At 40.7% G+C, this 26,744-nt stretch overlaps 2 protein-coding genes across 2 annotated transcripts in view; one reads left to right on the top strand and one right to left on the bottom strand.

Moving 5' to 3' along the window:
- shisa9a (shisa family member 9a) overlaps positions 1-15,135 on the bottom strand; it is a 42,572-nt gene extending 27,437 nt beyond the window's left edge. Inside the window, exons 1-2 of the mRNA XM_068306068.1 lie at positions 14,621-15,135; positions 13,803-13,909 (exon numbers count right to left, since the gene is read on the bottom strand). Of these exons, the coding sequence (XP_068162169.1) occupies positions 13,803-13,909; positions 14,621-15,135 (622 nt within the window). The remainder of the gene's footprint in view (positions 1-13,802; positions 13,910-14,620) is intronic.
- Positions 15,136-18,289: 3,154 nt separating this feature from the next.
- The window catches only part of cpped1 (calcineurin-like phosphoesterase domain containing 1), a 30,204-nt gene continuing 21,749 nt past the window's right edge, over positions 18,290-26,744 (top strand). The window contains exons 1-2 of the mRNA XM_068306255.1: positions 18,290-18,506; positions 22,067-22,285. Coding sequence (XP_068162356.1) covers positions 18,443-18,506; positions 22,067-22,285 — 283 coding nt within the window. The 5' untranslated portion in view covers positions 18,290-18,442. The remainder of the gene's footprint in view (positions 18,507-22,066; positions 22,286-26,744) is intronic.

Genomic DNA, 26,744 nt, shown 5'->3' with positions numbered 1-26,744 from the left:
AGCATCAATAATCCATTAACACAACGAGACACAAACAAACAGATTATCATTTTGACAATTACCGCGCAGCTATCTGCACTGTGCGCCACTTTATTTGTTATTTCTATAGATCTTTCTGCAGTAATTTATGGCAGGGGGACACACCTTTAATTTTTTTCTTAATCCAGTTGTGTGGTTACAGATTTCTACAGCATTTTCAGTTGAAGGTTTCTCACCACAGAGACAAAAATGTGCAACTGAGACTTCAGCAGATAAGTAAACATTTAAAACTATTGCTTACAATTCTTTCTGTTTATTAGCCTTTAGAAAAACAAATGTCAAAAAATTTTCCATGCAGATAATCTGTTTTTCTATGGAGAATTTCTCTTACTCTAGAATATGTTGGTGACCGTTTGACCATTACAAACAGACTGTCTTATTCAATATAGAGCTGCTCTTTTTCTCCCATATTTTTAGTACAGAGTGTTACCCTTACTTGCACAGTGATTTAACATAGGGAGAAATCAAAAGGTTGTTGAACTATAATTGGACAGGCCTGTTTGAGTCGGGGTGTATAGAAACTGACCAGCTTTTTACAGTAGCTTACAAAATGTAATCCTATTTAACAAGGAGTACTATTAATGCCAAGGAAGTAATGCTTTGGGTGGTTTTGGTTTGTGTGTCTGCACAAACTATGATTTGTGTGTCAAAGGGATTATGGAAATGTTGCTACTGTGTGATAACAAATAATAATGTTACTAACTTGAAATTAAGATCAAATTGTAGCTGAAACTACAGATAAAACCCATTAAATAGTTATATATAAACAGACAAATGGCTGGGGTTTGCAGCCAATGCTGTTTAACATATCTGTAAAATAATTTTCAAATGCAAAAGTATCCAAACTCCTGACTAATAACTTTGGATTGCTAAAACTCAGATATCGGGAAAAAAAAAACCTAATTTCAACTGCACTTATACACAACAAATTACTGAGAGAAAACTAGCTCGTTTTCACAAACAAAACAACAACAAAAAACCAGAATGATGTGAGATGAATTGTAATTTAGTTGAGTACTCAGAGATGGATATTGTGGGTCAGGGGAGGCAGCCATACATAAAACTAATCTGTTGCTCAGGCAGTGTAGCATGGAATGAGTTATACATCATTTATGAGTTTTAGTTGTTGATCATGGGGGGTGCACAGCTGGGTGGAACAACATACACAACCAGAGAGGAGGAGAAAATGAGAGAGAGACTTATGGGATGGTTGGGATGTATTAAAGGTGAAGATTAAAATCAATACAAATATAGCTTGGCTAAATGACTTAGACACATCCAGATGAGATTCAGAATGTTACTGAACAAACATAAAACAGTTCAGGTTGCACATGCATTAACCAGCCTGGTGCCCAGACAGTCACATTCACAGTGCAGAGTGCCTGGAGCAGCTGGAGATGTATCACCAAAGGGCCTTCAGTGAACACACATCCAGGTCTGCATAGCACTACCAGACCAACTGCAAACTACAACTTAGTTTGCACAACAGGACAGACCCAAAAGCTTTGCTTCAACCATATCAAGAACTTCTCTGACTAAACTAAAAGGTGATGTTTCACTAAAATCACTTAAAACCACCTGTTTGGGTTGAGACACAACTTGAGATGAAATAGGTTGAATTAACACACATGCAGATATTTACTTCATTTAAATTATGAGGTGGGTGGAAACCTAAACTTGAGTTGAACTTCAGGTAAAACAATACATGACTTGAGAATGTGATGTCCTGAATAAATGAAAATTAACAGCGGGCTTTGAGTATTTCATTATTAGTTTTGTGCATGTGACAGATTTGGGCTCAGTAATGTATAATTACTACACTGAAAGGAAATTGTTTGAATGTCACTTTTTTCAATTTTCAGCTAAGAAAACCTTAACTTGGAACAAATGCTATGATAACCTGTGCATACAAGTAATTGCAGAGGCAAATGATAACATCACCACTACATCAGTGAGGTAATTAAATATAATGACACCAGGCGACATAAGTCAAACAGTTATAATGAATTAAAACAAGGTGTGGTCTGGCTGCATGGTAGTTTTTGAGTTTAACAATTCCGTGTTGACCGTACAAGAACAACAACATACAGGAATTGTCAACAATTAAACACTCAAACAGGAAGCAGCAGCTTTAGAACGTTGCTACAGATTACATTTCATAAAATGGAAGCAATAGTTGTTGTTTTTTCATCTCTCCCTTTTTGCAGCTGTTTCATCAACAGTTTTAATTTGCATTACCTTGTTTTCAACTGTGAAACCACTTTCCTGTGAAGTGAAATGTTGACAATTGAACATGAAGGTGTGCATACCGGCTGCACGATATTGTCAGTTTTCCAATTTTAGAAGAAGTGTGATCTTGTTATTTTCATGTTGACAAAATCCTAGATCTCGGTAATTAGCTTTATGAGTATGATGTCATTCTTTCCAGATGTAGTTGTCCTTCAATATCTACGTAAAACACAGTGCACCTCTTCATCAGCTTGAGATGATGCATAAAAGAACAAAGAGGGATGAAGGTTTAGATAGATAAAACCCATTAAATCTGGTGATTCTGTACCCAAGTGTCGGTTCATGTCGAACTGATGTTGGAAAGGTTTTATGTGAGGATATTACAGGGTGGGTTATTGTTCTGATGGAGATGAAAAGGTTGTAACTAATGACCAGGCATGTTTAAATAAACCATAATTACCCTGGAAACTTCACAACCTGCCCACAGTGCTGGAAAAGGTCACTGAACATGTGCCGCTGTGACGATGTTAACATCTGTGCAGCCCTGGTTTGAACATCCAGTAAAGACTTCAATATTCACCTCCTTGACGATGAGACTATTCATAATCATAATCGTCTTCAGCTACTTATCCAAACCTATTCCAGCTGGTAGGGTACACCCTGGACAAGTCGCCAGCTCATCAGAGGATCACACAGAAAGACGGCCACCCTCTCAAGCTCACACTCATTTTTTCAGACAATATATAGTGACCAAGTTGCATGTTTTTGGAGGTGGGAAGAATCTGGGGCACCTGGAGAGAACGCACGCAACAGGGCAACAACATACCAACTCCACACAGAAAGGCCCCCACCTTAAAGCATTGACATATTTGACAGCCTCAGCTCAAACCTCATCCGCCTACTACATTTAATTCTCCATCTCTGCTTCATTCTCAGTATCGACTGAGGAAAACACAAGAAATCAATATCTCTCATTTTCTATCTGCGTATTTGCTAATACTGATGTACGTGCCTAATTTTCATCAAAACAGACTCGCTGGTGCAACTGAAAATAGGGACTTCATAGGTAAAATGCTTTTGACCAATTCAAACTAAATGAAAGTGAAAGAACAGAAGCAATTTCGCTACAGCAGTGGATTGTCGCCATTGTGTCTCCAAGGCTAAATAAAACATGGAGCTTTGTCTGTATCCTGTCAGTCTTCACTCATTCATATCAGGACAGACCTGTAAGATCAATGCTGTCGACATAGATTTCCTGACTTCAACTTCCTCTATAATCCATTCTTTCTTTTTGACAAGCTGTATTTTCTCATCTCTCATTCATAACTTGTGGAATACCTGTGTGATGTATTCTCTTTCTTTCTCTGCCTTGCTTGCTGCTGTTTCTAACTTTGAGACTTTGCAATTATGACTTCTTTTTATGTCTGAAGACCAGAGGGGAAGAAGTCACAAAAACTGAATGCCTGTGTCATATACTTCTGTAGAATTCCTATTCCTGTACTTTGTGTGGCACAAAACAGTTATCACCTCCATAACAAAAAAAAGCTCTTTCCGTGTCTGTTTGGAGATGATTATCACACATTCAAAAGATGCATAATGGCTGCATGATAATGAGCCGCAGTTATTCACTCAAGAGAAGTATTAAATGTGCAGACAGGAGCTCTACACCCCATGAAACAGCTAAACCAAAGTTGAATGCAGCATCATCATGGCAATAAATTGTAAATTATATATTACTGGCTGTCCAACTACATTACAGTGCTCTCTGACTTTCCAATAAGGTAAGACTCTTTGGGATACTGAAGCTCATTAAGTTGCGCCATGCTCAGAGTGAACCATGCTGCTATCTGTAATCTGAAGAGCAGATGCTGAAATGGTGCATTTGCATAAATGCCTGGGATGAGACACGGCAACCAATGAAAGGGCAATCCAAATTTCAATATCAAGTCAACAGGTTCACCAAACCAATGGGATTGTGCTGCTAGCACGGCAGGACTTCAGACATGTGGCTTTGAAATTGTTAATTTGCATAACAATTTTCTTTCTTTTTTTTTCAGGAAGAAATGACGTGTATGATTTTTTTAAGACAAAATAGTGTCTGAAGCTTCTAAGTGACTCTGGAGCTTCCCACCAAACCTGAAGTTGTCAAAGATTTATAGTCTTGTTCAAATTCACCTCAGCAGGAATTATTGATAAAAGAAAATCTTTTCACACTCACTTCCCTTGCAGACATTTATTATGAAGTGAATTATCAAATGGTTTTGTGTAACACATACTCTCTACTCTTGGGGAATCATTTAAAGTTTCTCTCATGCCAAAAATAGCCTGTAGTGACAATTGCAAGCAAAAAGCAGAAATTATATTGGAATCAAATTGATTTTTTGTAGGTATTTATGCAAGTTGAGGTGAAACTAAACGTGTCTGTACAGTGAGCACCAGTAGATTAGACTGCTGGACTGTTTGGAGTAGTTCAAGGCATTCTGATGATAAAATATGCAAATCTTACGAATTTTCTGTAAGGCAGTCACATAAGAAGCCCGATACCATTTTTCTATCTGTTCATTATAATATATGAAGCTTGAGTCACCATGTGGTCAGTATATCATCTAAACAGGGGGATGTAGATAGACTGGTTCTGTCCAAAGGCAACAAAATCAACATAGGAGAATTTCACTAATTAGTACGCTATATTTGTGAAAGCCTTGCAAAAACCGAAGGGTTGAAACAGTTTATGCAGACAATATTCATCAGACATCACAGTTAACTTCCATATCACCTATGACAAAATATGGAATAAGAAGCAAATCCTTTAAATCTACTGTTTTTAAACTGGGTCACCATTGCAATACATTGCAACTGCTAATTAAAGTTGGCCTCAGCTGTCTTCCTCTCTTTCAAAGAAACAAGCTGTAAAACTTTCAACCGTTTCTCCACAGAACTAATTTCAGAGGTTTAGTCGTTTCAAAGATTCCATGACAACAGTAGCTAGAAGTCTCACTGATAATATTAAGTGAATTAATGTTTTCCCCTTGACTCTTTCCAAAGTAGTTCTGGCTGCGTGAAGAGCAGTGTTACTTTAAGTGCTGACATAAAACAAATGAAGCAACACTGACCTTTCACAAAACCGTTTGACCCTCAGGATTCAGAATCAAATGGAACAAAAAATATGGAAATATAACAATATCGAATGCTTTCTAAACCTGTTGCAAATAAGAGCTATTATTGGCTACCAGACCTCTAAAAATGCTAAGAATGTCATCTAAAAACCATCAACAGGAGTATAAAAAAGGAACAAATTATATCACCAACTTGCTGGCTACATGGCAAGCAGCTAAGATCAAGGCAATCCCAATAGAGTGGAAAACAAAACTTCAGTGTTTGTGTGAGTCGTTCCAGGCTGGTAAATTGAGGGCAGGCAGGCCTACACAAGATCTGTCAGAACGAGAGCCCAGCATCATGACAAATTTCACCCAGCCACATGTCCCCTATCCACGGGCAACAGCCCAGCAGGACGGGGGCTGTTGAGGGCTGCGAGCCTGTCCATGAGTTTTGTGTGTGTCAGTATTTGTGTCCATATGTAAGCGCAAGGATGGGCTGGTGAGAAGAGGAGAGCTGCCAACGTGTCCCTACCTCCTCAGGGCAGGATGATAAATGAGCCAGGCCATACTGGAGCCCACGGGCGAAAGAGAGAGCAGGAGACGGAGCTCACTCTCCCAAGACCACCACCTTGAGTTGGGTGATGGGCGGCACATGGGGATGAAGCGGTTTCACAAACGTGCTTCCTGTATGAGCCGCCTGTGACTTCAAGTCGCTGGTGGCCTCAGTCAGCACACCATGAAGGGCAAAGAAAAGAGAGTCTTCAGCATCTCAGGGATAGGGGAAGTGATCTGTTTTGGCTGTTGCATCCAAAACAGACGGTTCTCTGTGCAAGCCAAGACTTCATAAACACACGGAGAGAGAGAGAGAGAGAGAGAGAGAGAGAGAGAGAGAGAGAGAGAGAGAGAGGGAGAGAGGCTAACACATAGCTTTGTTCTCATACTGTAGTGAGATGAACTGACCTCCACATGCTTCCAACCTGGTTTAAAGACGTGCAGCCTCTAAGTCAACACATGCATTTTGAAAAAGTAACACATTCATTTCAGTGAATGTTGGTTTGGTGAAGTGATAGCTTCTAGTGTCATAAGGTAAATGTTGAAAACATTTACAATACCTGTTAATATATTATTTTTGCTATTTCAACTATTAATCTGTTCATACTTCGACTGATGCATCCCCTTTAGCTCCATGGTTTATCCATTGCTGTCAAAAACAACATTTTACCATTCGCCTATGAGTGAACTGCGAACTGTTTAAACTAAATTGTTTTTCTGACGCTCTCCTGAATTATATAATGTCAGAATTTATTTTTACACCCACTTCAAAGTGGGGATGAATTGTAATTGTCAGTGTTCATGTGTTTGTCCATTCATTCGTCTGTCTGTTCATATGTCCACCAAATATCTTCGCAACCGTTGCAGATAGAAAGATGAAAAAGAGCACAGTACTCAAAGGAGATGAAAATGAGATGATGATCTTGACAAAACTAGGTTAAGGTTGAATTTCAAGTTTTGTACACTCAAGAAACGGATAAGATAGAGACGAGTGAGAAGTCCAGTGTGAGTAAGACCATAGATCGAAGCTAGTGCTGTGATCTACCTATGCGCTAGCTTTGATCTATGTCCTACACTGGCCTTCTCCGTATGCACTAGTCTATGCACTACTCAAGTACTACTTTCAGGGCACCCTGACCTACCCTGGATGTAGGTCAGGATAAGTCGTAATGTCAGAATTTATTTTTGTTCTTGCAAATTCTACTAGCATTTCTCTTAAGTTCTCATAACAACTGAACTACCCCCCGGGCTATGGTAAACCTAGCCCTGGATGGGAACCGCTGACTCCATGAGAGGAGAGCCTCCACTGTGAGTACTATAGAGCACAGCTGGAACGCTACTGGAAAGTGTCAGGGGTATATACACACTGTTATTGTCAGCATTACAGCAGATTACAGCTCTATTTTCCTATTAGAAATAGGAAAAATGGTAGCAGTGTGACAATAGCTACAGATTAGTGGGGATTTCACACAGCATAGCTCAGCTACATGTTAGGGGGCCTAAATTGACTTATAATGCACTATGAGATTCTGCTAGAATCAGTGTATGTCAGACAAACAGCAAGCTTGTTATTGTGCAAGCTTGTTATTGCTAAAATGAACATAGCTGTATTTTTTTTCCCTCTACAATGGAAGACGCTAAAATGAAGAGCCTCTCAAAAGTAAAACACAGTCGGGATTACAAACGATTCCAGGCTAAGAACGCTGCTCAGAGTTATCTTCCTTGATAATTACATTTTTGTTTGAATTCATATGACGGAAAATAATCCCAATATTTGCATCAGGCTTGACTCATTAATTTGAATAGTTGATTAAGGAGAGTCAGTGTAGCAGTTAATTAGAAACCAGTAGTGATAACCACCTGTTCAAACATACAGATGGAGAGTCTGCCTGCTTATCCCATGACTGCTTGTGAGTGCTGTATCACTGCAGATAGTCAAAAATAAATGAGACTCAAATAGATGAAGACAGATCGACGGAATATTACTCATCACACTCGAGATTGGGCCAGAGCGCGGCGCAGGTGGCGCGCATGGCATGTGCATGCATGCGCACATACGGAGTGAATAGGATGAGCACATACTGTAAGAAAATGTACACTTACACACACAAAAACACACACACACACACATACTCGAACATGTAATTACCTGTCAAATCGGAAATGTGACTTCCTCAGAGTAAATGAACTGATTAATATTCGTGAAGAGGGAGAGGGAGGGCTGGGGAGGTGGGAATGATGGGAGGAAGGGGAGCGGTTGATTAGAAGTTAAGATATTCTAGTTCCCCATTACTTCTTTTATTAAAACTCCACAATGACAAGATGGGAAATTATATACAGGATGATGCAAAATGCTATGGACATTTAAGGCAATCTGCATACATTAGACCGCTCTGCTCATCTAACGCTGTGGATTCTGTAAATGTTCATAGAGTGGGCGCCTGTTCCGATTTACATTACCTCTCACAAAGAGGACAATCTCAATAACGGGAGCGTGACGCAGCTAAAGGTAGCCTCAAAACTCCTATTGGATAGAGGAAAAAAGAATCCCACTCTGTTCTTCAGTATTCTCTCCCTCTCATCTCATTTTCCAAATCGTTCATTTCTTTTCCGTTCCAGGACTCCCTTTTGACAGCAGACAGTCTCTCTCTCATTGCTTCAACTGAGATGTCTTTCAGTGGCCAACACTTTCAAACTGTGCGGTCATAGAGTTTAAAAAAAAAAAAAAAGTAACCCTGTGCTGCCTTAGAGGCCTCATATTAAGGTAATTAGACAGAGAGAGGCTACAGGTATGAGACCCAGGGGGGTGAAGAGATGACACCCCTGTCTTTTTACTGTGAGGTCACTCGCTGCGCTCTGAGTTGGCCCTTTAGTTGGGATTTGGTTTTACAACAATGCAAATGAGGGACATTAGAAAACTGCAGAAAGTGTCTTTTTATGTCATTTATGAGCAAACTAAATCCTCTTTAATGCCAGGTGTTACTTAAGATGTACTGAATATTTATATCTGACAGGTAGCAGAAGAAATGAATTGTGCACATTATTCACATTATTATGTGTTGCTGTGGTTGCAGGACCTGAACTGTAATCTTATTAAGGCTAGTTTCCAAGTTTAGCATCATTTTCTTAACATCATTTGATCATTTTTTAATTAATGATGTTTGTGATGAACATATTGAAAGTTAAAGTCTATCCACCATAAAATAAATCAAAGCCGAGAGTCTTTTAGAGCAGGTGCTAGCTGTCATCCTGGCTCCTTTTTACATCTCCATGTTGTTGCTTTAATATAAATTTTCTGTGTATAAAAAGCTGTCACGATATTATCACCAACAAAAAAGGAACCCAGGCCTCAAAGTGCCCTCTCAGAAATCCATTAGTGATGTCACATATGACATGTCTGCTTTTCTTAGAGGAATAATTCAAATGCATACAGAGATGCCAGTAAATAGTTTGATGAGAAATAACATCTTTATGTCTGTGGCCTAAATATGGAGCAAGACTCCTCAGCTAAGCTTAGCATGGGGAACAGCTATCTTTGCTTATTACCACTAGATATTATTTAGGGTAATTATTTATTCTAAAAGGAAAATGGCAAGCTGTGGCTGTGCTGGGCTTTCAGATTTAGAGCTTCCATTTTTCTCATCCAACACATGCGTGAGTAAGGATATTTATGTATATGTTTGTTAATGTTACTTAATGAGTCACAAAAACCTTTACTCAATGGTTCCGATGAAAGAAAAGTAGCTTTACACGTAACAGAAGCTTAGTGTCACTCCAAAGAGCTCCGAGGTTGAAAGACAAACTCTGGGATGGAGCATCATCTCCACCTGCTTTCCTGCCTGTTTGAACAAGAGGACGGAAGCTGAGCTTCAAACGAAGCTGGAGCCGGAGTGACGCCTCACAGATAACTAACTCCAGCGCTGTCATTCTCTCTTTCATAACATTTTTGCTTGTATCTACGGTCTGTGCCGCAGCAGTGTGTATGTTCACTAGCTGCAGCTCTACTTTCCGCTCTGACACTCAGCAATCAGATGTGACACACTGAAGGCTCGGATGACAGCCGGGAAGACAAGGTCACACAGTCACCTACTTCCAACGAAGGATATGCAGAGCTACTTCTGACAGGCCTGCGCCTTGCACAAACACACCCTCACATGTTGAACACACACTGTGTGCAGGCAACAACCGCCTGTACACACACACATTAAGTGGTCGGAAGGTGGAGCAGGAGTCTTTTGCAGACAAGGTCTTTTCTTGTGCATGTGCAAACTCAGTTGCAATTACCTATTAAAATTTCATCCTACCCATCTCTGAATGTTTAGAAAAAGGTTATATTACCTCCTCTGGAGGTAATTAGACCTGAAAATGTTGGATTGGGTTGTGAATACAGACCGGTACATGTGTGTGAGTGTGTGTGTGTGTGTGTGTGTGTGTGTGTGTTTTGTCCTAATAAAACTAATGGTGCTGCCCACCTAAAGTTCTTAAATTTCGTGACTAACGTCTGTATTAGATTATGCGCTAAGTGAAAGAACAATTAGATTTGCTGCTGCTGCTTGTAAATTACACTTATATGATCAAGAATTCCAGTTTTTGTGGGCAAAAACCTGTGATGAACGTCACCCTGCGTGGAGTGGTGATGCTTCAGGATGCTTTTAGACATTGAAATCAAACTGGGAGTTAACCTTTCATTATTTTAGATGCATAACTTATCAGCTACACATCCATTGAAGAGTTTCAAAAATAGTTATTACAGTCAGTCTGTGTATCGTCGCTCTCAACACATCCAATGTTCCACTGCTCCTGTTTCTCTCCTTTCCTACCTTCCCCTCTTCCTCCATCCTTCACTTTATTGTCTCTTCAGCTGTCTGATCCCGGAAATAAAGATATGCAGGATTTTCAGCAGTTTCTGGGTTTTGGAATGACTTAAGTTTCTACCAAACAGCCAAGTTGAGTTATAGATGACAAAGCAACCAAAATGTCTATTTTTGTGTGCAGCAGGTTTGCAGAGGCCCCAGCTGGATGAACACAGGAGCCCGCAACACACAAAACACAGACCTTTGGCTTTTGTATCACTAATCGCTTGTCAGTACATCTTACAATGATTTCAAATAATCAAAACACAACAAAGGGCTATGGGAAATGGCCTTCATCTGTTTATTCAGACTTCTATTGGAAAATGCATTGAATAGAGCGCTTGAAGGGAAAACATTCAATGATGAAACAACAGGAGCCATCAGCAATCGCGTCACAGACATTCTTTGACAGTCCCTCAAGGCCCAGAGGAATTTTCTCCTCCTGTATAAGCAATCTAAGCCTGCTGAACCCGATTAATTGAAACCAGCAACAGGGCAATTTGGCCATAAGCTATAATCAATATGTGGTTTACACTAAAAATGGATTTTCCTGCACAATCATCTTCTTTATTTGAGTTAAGTGCCTTTGTGAGCATCAGCCTGTTAACATGTGCAAAGGCCCACCGCACACACACACACACACACACACACACACACACACACACACACACACACACACACACACACACACACACACACACACACACACACAAAAGTAATATGTTCATATCTGGTGAAACCAAATCTTATTCTTCTCCAACCACCATGTCAATCAGGCCCCGTGTGTGTGTGTGTGTGTGTGTGTGTGTGTGTGTGTGTGTGTGTGTGTGTGTGTGTGTGTGTGTGTGTGTGTGTGTGTGTGTGTGTGTGTGTGTGTGTGTGTGTGTGTGTGTGTGTGTGTGTGTGTGTGTTTCAGGCTTGTCATACATATACACATGTGATTACTAATCTGGAGTGGAAAAATAATCTATCCAATGGGGGATTATTAAAGTATGATGATGATGATTATTATTACTATTATTATTATTATTGTTACTATTATTATTATTATTATTATTATTATTATTATTATTATTATTATTATTATTATTATTATTATTATTATTATTATTATTCCAACCAATCACAGTGTAATGACATTCCACATGATCAACCACATGTCTGAAGATTGGAGGGTCCAGCCGGGTACACACTGATAAATAATAATCACCATTCCACAGCGGTGTCGTCTTGGCCACTGAGGTGATGGGCTGCTCTGTTATCTCATCTCTCCCACAGGATGAAAGAATAAATACTGGAGCATCACCTGCTGAAAGTGTTACTTATCTCATCTCACGGTAGCACCTTTATTTGAGATATAGACCCCCTCCCCCCTTTCTAAACCAAACCTTTTTAATGAATTCAACCTTTTTCACTCCCTTTCATGAGCTGTGCTCTCATCACAGTGTTGATGGTGTCTGTGGGTGTTGTGCTTCATGATGAGTAGGGTTATGTCAGGGGAACTGCTGTAGGACTACATCTCATTCTCAGAAAAACAAGTAGTTGCTCATCCCCCTGCCACAGCCCTAATATGTAAACTTCCTGTCACTCAAAACACTCAACAGTGCCACAAAATCTGAGAATTTCTCACTCATGTTTTATTAAATGTGTTTAAAAATTCCCAAATAGAGACAGAGGGGATTCAGGACAACTATTTTATTTAGAGAAAATGCAAAGTCTGCCTTTAAGATCAGCATGATTTTCTTTTCAGTCTTGTGTTTAGGAGCTAAAATATTCCCACTTTTCTGAATCCAAACAAAAACAAGATGCTAACAGGAAGGAAATATCTTTAAGCCACTTTGATTTAATTTTGAAATTGTTGCCTAATCTAAGCCAAATATCTTCGCCTGTCTTAAAATTGGGTCTGAAAAACACAACAACCGATCAAACTGTGGGAATTTAATTATTTTAGTCTTTAATACACAACAAGAGAGACAAGATAATGTCTTCATCAACCACAGTTATGTGACATTGTGTATGATGCCACTGATGTGTAACGTCATTGTACAACAAGAAAACGACTAAAAGGAGAAGATGTTGTGTTGTTCAGAATCATTCATGAGGATCTGCTCCTAGATCAGCTTTTTGCTGATGGATGATTCAGCTTAAGAGGCTCTGAACACTGTGAAGTGACAGCATCCACTTTTTGCGGTGTGTGCGTGTGTGCGTGTGTGCGTGTGTGTGTGTGTGTGTGTGTGTGCGCGTATGTGTGTGTGTACTGTGTGCTCTGGCCTCCACATATCTGAGTGTGTGGTTTTGTGCGTATTCATCTGTTTGATCTTTGGCGTTAAAACACAAAGAAGCTCGGAGCTGCAGCCCACAGGACCGAGCAGAAATAGATGGCATTCATACGCTCAGCGTTCTACCCTCACCACCACCACCCCTTCAAACTCCCAGCCCACCCCCCTCAAAGCCCCCTACATGTGCACACACCACCACCACAAGCAGCACCACTTCGTTACTGACTCACACACACTCCCACTCCTCTTTTTCACTCTCTCATTATTTAATGTGGGCACGGACCAAAATAAAAAAGTGAATACTGTTTGGATTTGAAAAGCGGCAGAAAAAGCAGGCAGATGTTCTTGTTATGGATTGGATGACATCTGGACAGTGCAAGATAAATAAAAACACAACGCTGTCAAATGAGATTTAAAAAAAAGGAACACGCCTGAGGGGATTGTTGTGTTCTCCCTGTGCTTGTTTTTGTTTTTTTTATCTTAGAGGAGTTTATACAGGCTAACACCCAAAAGTCTAGTTATGATTCCAAACTTGCACACACTTACATCACTCCAGATACCATCAAAAGGGACCCTGACACCAACCTGGACACATCCAGGGCCCCTCAAGTTGTCAGCAGCTGTTGTTCCTGACACAGGCCAACCATCTACCCCTTGGCGTGCTCTGACTAACACACACAGTTCACGACAGACATCCACGAACTGTCCAAAACTCCCACAACCACAAAAAAATAAAATAAAATAAAACTCACGGAGGTTCGTGGCCCTGGAAGCATAGTGCTGCGAATGCATGCCTAGGGCCTCCTCCCCCCGATACTGCTCACCTGGACACCCTCCCTGCAGCACACTGGCGACGGCCCTGTCAGACAAAACAGAGGAGAGAGGAGAGGAGAGGGGAGAAGGGGGGGAGAGAAGCAGAGAGGCAGTGATGAATGAGGGCTGCAGACATGACGAACTGTGCATAACATGGTTAATTTAATTATTCACTTGGGCTACACTGCTGTACACCACATTTTCCATAAAGTGTGAGGTGAGGCTAAGTGGAAGAAAATGGGATTCCCTGATGAATGGAGAACATTTTGGGGTTGTTTTTTTTTTATCTGCCTGTGTTCCGCTGCCATCGCTACACATACTGTGCAGTCTTGTCTATTTGATTTCACTATGAGGGTTTATAAAACTGTTTTCATTGATCTCCACTCAGACAGATTGAGCACAATGGGGCACAAATGCTGCCACTGACTCCAATGAATGAGGAGAGAATAGCTGGTGAAATGTTCTGCTGCGCACCACAACGGGTTGATGAACTGGAGTGGAGATAACGTGCACGATCACAAAGAGTGTCAGTGCCGAAAAAGACCTAAGTTGCTCTAGTTGCCAAGGAACCACAGCCTGTATGTGAATTTCTTTTGATATGCACCGAGGCAGATGAAGACGCCAACGACACGTTGCGCGCTCCGGATCACTGCGTGCGTCTGCTACTACTGCAAGTCTTTAGTAAACAAGCAGACTGGGTGAAGGAGGGGAAAAGAGAGAAAGGAGGCAGAGAGGAGAGAGGGAGTGACAGTCTTACCTGGTCATATTCTCTCTCTGTGGCCGGTGCGCCTTTTCCAGACCCAATTTGGTGAAAATCCCCACAAGAGCCATAATGGCCACTACTCCACATATGATGTAAACAATTAAGTTCGTCTTGTCTTTGGTGCTGTCGTGCATCTTGTTCATCTTCTTGTAGGGAGTCAGTCCAGCTCGCATCCACAACGGGGTGTCATAATTTTTACAGGTGCTCTGGTCCAACTGCGAATCCTTGAAGGAGCAGCAGAAGCGGAAGCCACAGGTGCCGCAGCAGTACAGATAATCTTCCGTGTTGCAGGTAAACGGCGGGTCCCACTGGCCCATCACGTCGAAGTAACCCCGACATTTGCCCTCCGTGTGCGGGGTCTCCTCGGACACGTTCTCCTCCCCCTTGGAGCCGTTCGAAGTGGCGATCATTACGAATCCTCCAAGCATTCCTGGTTCCCCGTCAGCCTTGCACACAAGCGCCGTGAGTTTGAGCAAAAAGAAGCCGAAGAGAAAGTATTTCCCTCTCATTGTGCGTTCTCCTCCGTTCAACTTCACGCAGAAATGAAAAGACATGGAGAGAGGAACAAAGGCGCACGGTCATGGTATGTTGAAAAGTCCAGAAACACACATCCAAATAGAAACGCACTGTCGTCCGTGCTGAGAAACATCTTTAAGAATATGTCATCATTCGATAAACAATAAAAAAAACCAGCCGAATAAAGACAACCTCAGTGGAATGAACTTGACTTGACCTAACTCACTACTCCCCGACGCGCGCTCTTTGCGACGCATCCAAAAATCGCGTCTTTTCAAACAGGCGTTTGCAGACTCAGATTTCGCCTTTTCGGGAGCGGATCACTGTACATATCCATCCGTGCACTCTTACGCACAGGAGTAAGCAGACATAAGCCGCAACGACGATGAGAGCGAAGTGAGCGAATAGAAGAGCGAGGGTGGGAGAGCATGGTGCGCAAAAGGAAAGGAGGAGGAAAACAAGGAGAGGGAGAAAGACTGCAAAGACCGAGGGCACTACAGAGGGAGAGCAAAAGAGAGAGTTTATTTTAGAAATGTTAGTCTATGACGGAAGCAATAATAGACACTTCTTTTCTGTTTTGTCATTGTGTAAAGGCGTGAGGGCCGTACAGCCCTATTTTCCCTTGTCAAGCAGTCACAGGTTGCCATTGTTTTAGAAACCATGAAATCAAGTGTAGCGTAATGTTCTCCTCAATGGCTGGCTTAGTTTCTAAAAGCAGGGGGTGAATTTCAAAAAAGACTTCCTCATCAAGTTTGTGGCCCCTGGACGTAACGCCTGATTGATGCTTGTGAACTTCTTGAATCCTCACACAGATCCTGTCCCTACTTCTGCACCACACAGTAACACATAATCCAAATAATAATTTCAGTTTAAAGCAAGCAACCCAGTATTTGGCATTGATTTATTTCAGCTTGAAAAGTGACAAGTGCCATTTAATAAACAATAGGATGCTAGTGTAAACCAAACATTACGAAAGTGAATTGTAAATATCAGAATGTTAATGTGTGGTTGTTTTTTGTCAGGTAGGTGACGTGAAAGAAATATCAATTTATGGTCTTGGTTTAGCTCCACTGATTTAAAGAGCATTTGATCAGCTGAGACAAATGAATGAAGAAAAGATATTTGCAGATATTTGATGGTGTCTGTTAAAATGTTGTTTGACTCTGTGAGGACAATTGCGATTACTGGGTGTCATCCCTGAACAGCAGCAAAATAAGTCCAAGCAGTGGCGGTAGTGGTGGCGGCTGATGACTCTGCTGAGCCTTATAAAATGAAGTGAATCTGAGAATACTGGGGAGGTGGAGGGCAAGCATGCAGTCTACAAGAATGAACTAGAGGTACAAGTTACAGCCCCAGAGTGAATTAAGACTGTGCATGTGTGAGAGGTGTTATGGACCGGATGACAGACTGACTATATGGACTAAGTCTGAAGTGTTGTTCTTGATTAAATATGTGAGATAATCACAAATATGTTATGTCAAAATTTATTAAGTGCGTAATGGTTGTGTGATTGATAAAAATGGTGAAAAAGCCCAATTTTGAAATATTAAATGAAAAATATGCAAGAAAATATTCAGGTAAACATCTCTGTTTCATGACACCTGTTAAATATCTGACAAAATTGTTCCAAAAGTTCATTACTTGTTTACAGGAATAACAAAATTTTCATTAATCTGTTTCTTTATCCAAAACCACTGTAAAAGGTAAGTTTGGAGGTAGAAATGGAAGAAAGGATGGAGGCTAATGAATCTCACAGAAGTCGCAGTGAAAAAAATCATAGTGACTGAAATAAAACCAAATATTAAATTGTAAGTTAAGTTGAAGAAAAACTAACTGATGTGAAAACGTGTGAAATGGTTCTTGTTAGATAGATAGATAGATAGATAGATAGATAGATAGATAGATAGATAGATAGATAGATAGATAGATAGATAGATAGATAGATAGATAGATAGATAGATAGATAGATAGATAGATAGATACTGGGAAATTCAGGAAAATTTAAATTTAAATGTTTTTAAAAATTTTGTTGGATGTATCAGAGACAAATTGCGGGACATAATTGAAGGAAGTGTCATCAGGCCTCATGTTTTACACTTAATAAAGGAGTTCCAGTAAAGAGGGTTGTACATGGAGTATCCTGTAGTGTGGATGCTTGATTTGAAGAGTGCAATAGAGCAGTTGAGATCCACAGAATATTAAAATTGAGTGAAGGAGAAATATTCCAATTTAGATCTTTTATGTTGCATTTTGACTCAGATATTGTGTCAGGCAAAGTGTTCCTGGACCGCATCAGTTACCCAGTGAAGTGTTTTATTTTTTGTGATCCACTAGAGATAGAAGCAGTTCACTTTTATGAGACGCAATTTGGAGATATGTGTCTGATAAATGTCTGCTGCAAAACGACCTCTGCATAGACAAATCATTTCCCTCACAGGGTTGTAGGAAAGTTAATTTCTTCTTGATCCTTGGTCGGATCCTCATGACAATTCTTTCCTTTCAGAAGAAGAACAAGATACAAGAAGAAGAACAAGAAATAGAAGTATATTGATTTTTAAAAGCTCGTTTATTCACAAAAAACAAATTACAAAGTAATCACAATCACACAAAATCCAAAAGAGATTCACGCAAAAAAGAATTCACATTCAAAAGCAAATAACAGCAGGAAAATAATAAACAAACTAAATAAAATATAATCGTAATCATACAACGTGGTTTGTCTGCTTTTGTATTTGTGACCTATGAATCAATCGAAGAATGACAACAAAAACAACATCAAGAACCAATCCAGTCACAAACTGCAACAACCCACGACACCCCTATATTCACAATTGTACCCTGACCTACTTGCATAGATCAAAGATCAAAGGTAGTGCTCTCACCTACTTCCATAGATCAAAACACTAACTTTGATCTATGGTCTTACTCACTTTGGCCTTCTCCCTCGTCTTTCTATCTTATCCAGTTACTGAGTGTATAAAAGTTAAAATTTGACCTTGACCTAGTTTTTTCAGGGCCAAGGTCATCCTCTCTTCTTCATCCCCTTTGCCATGGTTACGAAAACATGTGGCGGACTAACCAATGGACGGACGAGCACACAATAAAGAACGGACAAAGCAGGAAGTCCGCGCAGCAGCAGCAGACGACTCTCCGGGCGCCGCTGCAGCTGCAGCTCCGGGCTTCACGTCAGCCGTCAACCCGCTGACAGCTGCTGCAAAACGGACCTGCGTGGACTGCTCGCCGGCTTCCGCACCAGTGACACACCGGCTCGCTCGAACGTTTTCTGCTCTCCTGGACGTCATGGCTGAAAAGCAGGACATCTTTCACAGAGCTGCGTGTCGGACGTTCAGCGGACTGACGGAAGGTAGCAGACACCCAGTTCGTTTAGCTTCCTTTGGTAACTCGCAGGCTAACTGGTTAGCTGATGCTAACTGGAACTGTCAGCCTCACACCAGTTCAACAAGTTACGGAAGAAGTTTGTGCAGGTGGATGACTTGAGAGAGTAAACGCTGACAGCTTGTCTGTATCGACGTTTTCACACAGGAACGTCGTTATCAGACACAACAGGGCTACAGGGTTAGCATGCTAGCATGTGACTTCACTATAGGAACACATCAGTTCCTGTTTGGTAGCAAATAAATGCAGTGACACGATGTCCTGCTCTGATGTTCACAGCGGCTGTCGCCTCTTCAAAATCATTCTAGCTTTTTTATTTTTCTTTCTGTCTTTTCGTTGAAAACCTGTAACATTAAATCCTACAACATTCAACATTATATTTAAAACACTGCTGCCAGATCTGAGTTGCAGCACGTCTTGTTTCAGCTGACTAGTTTTACAATCACTGTGTTTGTGAAGATATAAAAGGATTATGATCAACATGACAGACTCAGCGATGTGTTCATGGATTTTTACCTTTCATGTCTGTTTAGTTATTAAGCACCAACTGTAAGAAAATAGCCAGAGGGAGGAATGAAAAATGTAGTTATTTATTTTTTACTACAAATGCAAGAAACGTGCTTTCATCTCAAATAGTGTTTCATTTTGTTTTTAGCGCTCCATCTGCCACGTGACAAATCTGTGATTTGTTTGTAGTGGTGTTCGACCAATCAGGATGCTGCCTCTGAACTCCTGTCATGGGAGCTTTGCTCCAAGCCTTTGTGTTTTGTCTGTTTTTTAAATTTCTTTTTCATTTTCCTTGGAAATGGTTCACACATCTGAACCCGGAGCAAAAACATTGTACTGCAGAAGTATGCTCTGTTTAACAAATGAAAGTTGTAGGATTTGAGTGTGACCTGCAGCTTCGTCAAATCAACTTTAAAAGTTTTTGTGAAATTATATTGTCTTCCCAGAAAATCAACGTGAATGCGAAAAATATAAGTTTGCATACATCTTTAGAATTATCCATATCCAATTTAGTTGATATTCCCTCCCCTGTCACAAAGTTCACCCACACCATAGCTAATAAGTATTATCTTATACGTACAGTCTTACAGCGTGACTGGGGGAAAGTTGTAGTTTTTTCACGAATAGGGGAGTATAGAGGGAATGTTTACATCATCACGCTTTCTAAATTCACTTATTTTGTTAGACTGGCAATGGAATTGGAACACTCTTAACTTTTTATTGGTTGGGCAGTTTACAAGGAACACAGATGACATTGTTTTGGTTCGCACCCAAACCTCCTTGACCTGCCATGTCCTTATGGATCCACATAGCATTTTCTGTGTTATACAGGCCCGGTAATAGTTCATAAAAATGAGGACTGTAACCCAGCCAACTTTTTAAGTTTTCATTAAATCTTTATTATAGAGGCCTTATCTAAATTTAGACCTCAATAGAAAAAAAAAGAGTAGTTACTTTTGGTAAAGTAGGTCTACGAAGGTTGGCACAATATATTTTTTACAATATCTCATTATGTGAATGTTACGAGGAGTGATATTCAGGGGCTGAATAATCTTGAGACTGTGGAAGTATAACCTGACATTTTGTGTTTGAATTTGAAAAAAAAAGTCATGTAAAATCTGTTTCTCTTAGCTTGTTATGTGTGATTTGGTTATTGCTAAAGGTTACAGAGTAATGTTTTTTTTTTTCCAACAAACCCAATAAGCATTGAGGGGTTGAATACGTTTTCTTTCTTCCATGGCACTTCTTGTTCAAGAAATTAAGTCTTACCAACTTCTAGGATATTTAGTTGACTTGCAGGAGTTTGGGATCACTTGTTCTGTAGAGAAAGAGGGGAAAAGACATTGGGGAAATAGCTACAGGTGGAATCAAATGTGTGCAAACCACTAGAGGATTACAGCCTTGATATATAAGGCATGTGCTTGAACCACTGAGTGACTCAAATGAAGTTAAGCCAGTGCAAAAGCAGGAAACCTAACTTTATTCCACTTGTGGCGGCTGTTGAAATTCAGCATTCATCAGTGGTCTGACTGTCAGCAGTAAAACTCGTCAGCAGTCTCTGTGGTGTAGTCATGTTAAGATCAAGGTGAGCTCGGACCGCAGGCATTCTGTAGTAATTTGATTCAAGAGAAGATGATAAACATGAAAGTAAAATGTGTTTTCCCTTATGGTTGAAATAATGTCAATTTCTATTACGCTTTTACTCATCTGGTTCCCAAGGGTCGAGCGGGCTTGGTCTCTTTTCCCATCTGCACTGAGCTTCTCTGGAGGACAGAATTATTCTGAACTCATTTGGGAGCGAGAGATGCTCTGGGAATTTGAACACGGGATGCCAAACAGCTAGTAGCTCCTACTGAGTGTCAGTGTGGGGATTTGTGTAGAATGCAGATGCAGACTCTCCACTGTGACAGCGTTGCGTAACTACAGTACCACTTCCACATCCTCCGGATACCAAATGAGTGGGGCAGAAAGCTGTTGTTTGCACCTGCTCTTAGCATCTGCCCATTTGTGGGCAACAAGGGGCATCCGTGTCCATACCGCCTTTCTTTTCTTTCTGCATCCTACATGTTAAACTTTGTCGAAACCATCTGCCAAGCCATTTTGAGTGTGCTTGTCTTCTTGGAGTTGTTTATGTTAATGTATTTTGGAGAGTGATTAGATTATAAGACCCTTCTAGTATGTCTGGATTATGTAAAATACATGTTCTTTGGTTTAAATTCATGCAACAACATGGAGCTGTTGGTTGATTATTAAATGCTGCTTACTTATGGGTAGAGTATGTAAAGCTCTTACAAATTATGGTGCTTTGTTTTCTCCCAATGGATCTCCAGTCCTAAGTCTAATCAGAACACTCCCAGCTATCCAATTCATGTTCATTTGGAGAAGGAATTTAAAGCTGCGAGATGAAGCTTTTGCACCAATCTTTACAGCGCTGAATGACTAATGCGATGATGACACATAATCCGCAAAGGCTTCTAGGTTTCTGCTTAACGTAACGTGCGGCGGTCTGTGCGAGCATCCTGGCACCTCAGCATATTGTGATGAAGACGTTGAGAATGAAGCTGCCAGAATGTGAAGTTAACGCCTCACAGATGCATCACAATGTTGACTCCTGATGACAGCTGTGTCCATTGAATGCATGACTGGCCATTACGTAAAATGTGTTTTAACAGTTACATAAATGTAAATGAATGTGCACACTGTCTGAATAGTGTGTGAGTATTCATCACTTTATTACTCTTGTACTGACTATGAAGGTGATAAACAATATGCTGACATTCACCTTGTGAAATCCAGATCGGTGGCTGCTAGTTACTAGTTTTCCCTGTTTTTCCAGTGGAGCTTATTTTTCCTTGCTGAGAGCCGCGGCCTAGTAGAACTTCATGAGATTTCAAATATTCATTGTGAGGATCATAAAACCAAATGTTGAAGTTCCTGGTCCAGCTTTAAAATGTTCAAATGTGTTCTTGCAACTACCTTGCTCTGTCAACTGCTGAGTGTATTTTTACCGCTCTGTTTCAGATGCAGAGAAGGAATGGACCGGACCGTTTTACTTCATCCAGGCGGCGGACCCCCAGCTTGGGTTGATGAAAGCCTGGAGGGAAGGCGACTGCGATGGGGGCGGGGATGAGTGGAGCGAGGAGGTGGAGCTCACCAAACAGGCAGTGGAGGCAGTGAACCAGCTCAGACCCAGACCCAGGTTCATGGTGCTGTGTGGGGACTTGGTCCACGCCATGCCAGGTATGAATGAAGTACATAAAGGCCTTGCACAACAATCCTTGCACAACCCCTTTACTTTCAGGATCCAGAGGTTGTCGTTTCAGGTGAGCACTGAGAATAAACTTTCTCGAAATTCTTCAATGGACAATTTTGATCGTTGCTCTCCACAGAGCTGACATGCTGTTGTGTAATGATATAATGCTATTTGAGGTACTATTATTTTTTATACAAATTTTGAAATACCTTCAGCATCCCTGAGTGATAAATCATGTTCTGAATTCTGGAGTCTCTAATGAAACTACAAGAGCAAATGTTTAGTACAGGAAACAGAACGTGGCAATGGCAAGCGTCCCATCGAATGCACAGAGGTATAGAGAGCTGAATAAGCAAATTGCATCAATCAAGATACTTACCAGTAATCTACCTAATTTTGGAGACCCAGTATGATTTCACAGGTGCCAGCTGCATGAACCCTAATTCTACTCGGCCTCTTTGAGCCGGACCAAACGACTCCACAGGCCCCATGAGCGTTATCTCATGACATCTGGTACATCATGCAGGCTCATGCAAATGTTGCACTCATTTCAAAGTTCATGAAATGGCTCTCTCAAATTACAGACCAAGGCAGACTATTTAGAAACACAAGCTGTGATTTTATGCCCTAGACGCCATTGTGCTCATCAACTTGTTTTATGGAGTTTGTGTTCAACACTCCAAATCTAAACGGTGGACAGATTTTGTGCTTGAAGGCGAGATCTGCTTTTTGACGAAAGAAGCTTATAAGCAAAATGGAACACCCATCAACCCATACACTTATTATGCGCTATATATTCAGACGTTAAAGCAATCCTTATACTATGTTATTTGTCATATATATAATGTAATCTTTGGCTAGGGAACAAGTTCTTTGGCCAGGGAACAAGTTCAGCTCAGGTCGTGTGGCTACTTCCTGCTTTGGTACATACAACAGAGTTTTTAGATGTGATTGATGTCTTAAGCTATCCTATTTTTATGAGCAATTGCTTGACCCTAAAAAAATGTAACTTATGATGTAGATTCAGTCCAGAAACTTCCGACTTAAGATATTTGAATTCTTCGAGGAAGCACAGAGTAGCATGGCCTAGCAGTAACACACAACTATAAATACAGTAACCGTGACCTTTAGTATAATGATGGGTTGTACAGTGACGCAGTTCTATTATAATAACCCAATCTCAGGTTATAGTGCAAAAAGCATTTAAAGTAGTTGTAAGAATGAAGAAGTTCAATCTGAATGATGGTAGTCATGAACCAAGATCTGCTTCTTCTGTTTCTTTAGTTTTTCACCCTCACAGCATCAGATTAGAAAGGAAAGTCTCGGAAAGGAGTCATTATGCCAGTGTCAGATATATTTCTCACAATTATTGTCACATTAATATTTATAACTGCTACAATTAAAATTGTCCCAAACAGGTATTTATTATTCTATGTTGTTTTAGGATATAATTACTTTTTTTGTGACTCCAGTACAGCTGGATCGCCATGGTGACCCAAGAAATAAACACATGTTGGTGTGTCTGGCAAGAGTGAAAAGGATTTGAACAAAATGTGAAATAAACCCACAAAGAATGTGTGTGACAGTTGTTGTGTTAGTTCGTTTGTTTGCACTTGATATGGCTGTAAGGAGTTAGCAAATACAAAACTTAGCGAGTATGTAGCATTTCTAATATTGTGCTGCATCTTATGTCTCTGTCCATAGCTGCAGTTGTCAGATAAGTTGCGTTCAGAAGAAGGGCAAGCTTTCTGATTTTTTTTCAGTCTTTAAAGAGAATATGTCTGATAGATATTGATTAATATACACGGTGCTGCTTTGAGATATTTCATATCTAATTAATGTGCTCTGTAAAAAACAGAGGCCTTGGGATTGGTCAGATCCAGAATATTCCTCAATGAGCAAGGTTTGAATGTTAGCCTTGTCTGATTCTCAAGTATGTAAACAGCATGCCCCCCCCCATGACAGCAGCTGATATTTATCTCTGGAACCACACAGGCCTTCTGGCTGTTTAGTTTGGTGAGTTTAGTTTCTGTGCTTATGAAGATTTCAGGCATTGATTCGACCAACCATAATTTAAATTCCTGTCACTCTCATGGAAGAGTAACCAAGTGTGGGTCTGTGTGTTGCAGCTCTGTCAAAAAAAAAAAATATCTAACCTATTTGTAAACGGTAGACCCCTCCAATTAGCGGGGAGTACTGCCTTCAAGCTGTTAGTATGATTCTTGGTTGGGAGAAATGGTTCAACAGTTTAATACTGGATGCATATGGACAATATGAGGCCTTTTATTTAATCATTTAGTTTGTACATTATTCATAGTTGGTTTTAATTGGTTTCGTTTCCTGAGTCTTATGTTGGGAGTTCGACGTGCTGGATGTCTTGGAACCAGGACAGAAGGCAGACTTGTTTTGCCATTGTTGGCAGCTGGTTTCCCCAATTCACCAGATGCTTTCAGTGTCTAGCCAGACATAGATTTTCATAATAGAGGCGGGTTGGAAAGAAACCCAAAAACCTCCACAAATGTCTTGATGGTATTGTTGTTCATTTCCAACCTGTTTGGCGCTGACACACTGTGTTTGACTCACGCTGCATTCAGTTGTTTTTCACCCATCTCTTGGTAGCACCAAAGATGTGATGATTAATGCGTATCTGTAAACATTAACCACAAATTAACTCACAAATTAAAAGTTGTTTTAAGACAGTGAACAATAAGGTGAAACAAGTTGAGTGACTACAGCTTAGCTTGTTTGTCTCTTCATGTCCAGCCTCCAGATTTAATAACCGGGTAAGAGAAAGACGCTGGCAGGAACTAGTGCAGTTCAGCAAGAAGAGCCACGAGCTACCAACCAGTTCAAACTACCTTTGCATGACAATTAGGGGAGTCACATGGGCTGCCTGGCCTCAAGGATTGGAACAAGCAGAAAACCTGTCTCTCTCTTATCACTTCACAATGTGTTTCTCAAATTCCTTTTACGTGTTTGATTTTATCTACATGAATGCATCTCTGGCCTTGATCTTCATTTGAAGATCAGACAGGTTATAAAGCAGCACATATTTTGCATGATGCACAAAGTCATCTCTAAAGTGTCCTTGGCCTCCGTTTCCACATTACGGCTCAAGAGAAACTATTTATATGCATTTGGCTCGCCTTAGTCACAGAGCTGCTCTCTCTTTCCCCTTCTCTTTGTGGGTCATAATGACCGCCAGTTTTTAGCTGAACCAGGACTCCACGGACACTCCTGGAGCTGCCTCTGCCCCTCCATCATACAAAGTCTAGTCGCTGGAGTCCAAGTGTCAGATCCTTGACTGCATGGCATAAAAATGAATATTTCTCACATCTCTAACTTATTGTGATTAGTTGCATTTTTAGGTCAAAGCCTAGTCTGATTCTCATGCACAGAGAGACTGTAAAAGCATTTAAATCACAAGGCCTCGGGGACCTTTAAATACCGTGGCATCATCCCTTGTTACTGTCATCCCCAACAGAGCAGGTTGTGTCTGCCATCCTCATTACTCGCCATGTCTGTCACTTGCTTGGTAACTGGCCTGCTGCATCCACCCTGAGGAGGAAAGAGATATTATAGCTGGAGCTGCCTTTTCCATCTCACAGCTGGAATTTCCCCTTAAACTGTTTATTTGCGACACACAATGAATGGGTGGTGGCCCAGGGAAGCTGGTCGTCAACTGGCACTGTCACATTGCTGCCTGTCGGCAAAAGGAAATTGGCAACTGTACTTCTGTTCATTGCAGATTTCAATCGCCATCTTTCCGTCATTGACATATTTTCTCTTCCTACCCATCTCTCTTTTTTTTTTGTGGTCTTTTTATAACCTACAATCCCTTGCCTCATACCAAGCTTTCACAACCGTCATTTGTGATGCCCCTCACAAACACTCATTTATTCTTGGCTTTGATGAATCTATTAGTGTCCAGGTGAATTAAGTCTAATGTGGAAGAATCAAAAGTTGTTTGTTCATGCTATTGTTCTGAAATCAATATAACAATTGTGTTCATCTGCATTGGGTCTGTGTTTGAGTCATTTAATTAAAGACAGGGAGACTGTGGGGTAACTAGCGATGTCTCCATGAGATAAACTTGCTGATACAGGAAAGTGGTGATTAGAAGACATTATTCAGACAAGATGGAGAGGAGCACTGATAGACTCCAAGGCTTTCATTTGCATCCCATTAAGAGGTTTCACGAGGTACCATCCCATTCCCCAAACTAAAGTCTTGCTTCTTAAAGAAGTGCTGGCCAGCATTTGTTCCCACAGCCAGTCAAAGCGAAACCCCAAGAGATGCCCTCTCATCTCAAGGACTTCCTTCAATCTCACCCTATCTCTGCCTCTCCCTGACTCGCTTCCACTGTAGTGTGTTTTTTTTTCCTCACTTATTTTCAAAGCTGACAAATGAAGTCGTGAGAGGAGCGTTGGCAGAGGGGGTGAAGGG

This window comes from Antennarius striatus, chromosome 21, assembly GCF_040054535.1.
Source record: "Antennarius striatus isolate MH-2024 chromosome 21, ASM4005453v1, whole genome shotgun sequence".
NCBI lineage: Eukaryota > Metazoa > Chordata > Actinopteri > Lophiiformes > Antennariidae > Antennarius > Antennarius striatus.
This window is presented reverse-complemented; position numbering and strand designations above follow the sequence as displayed.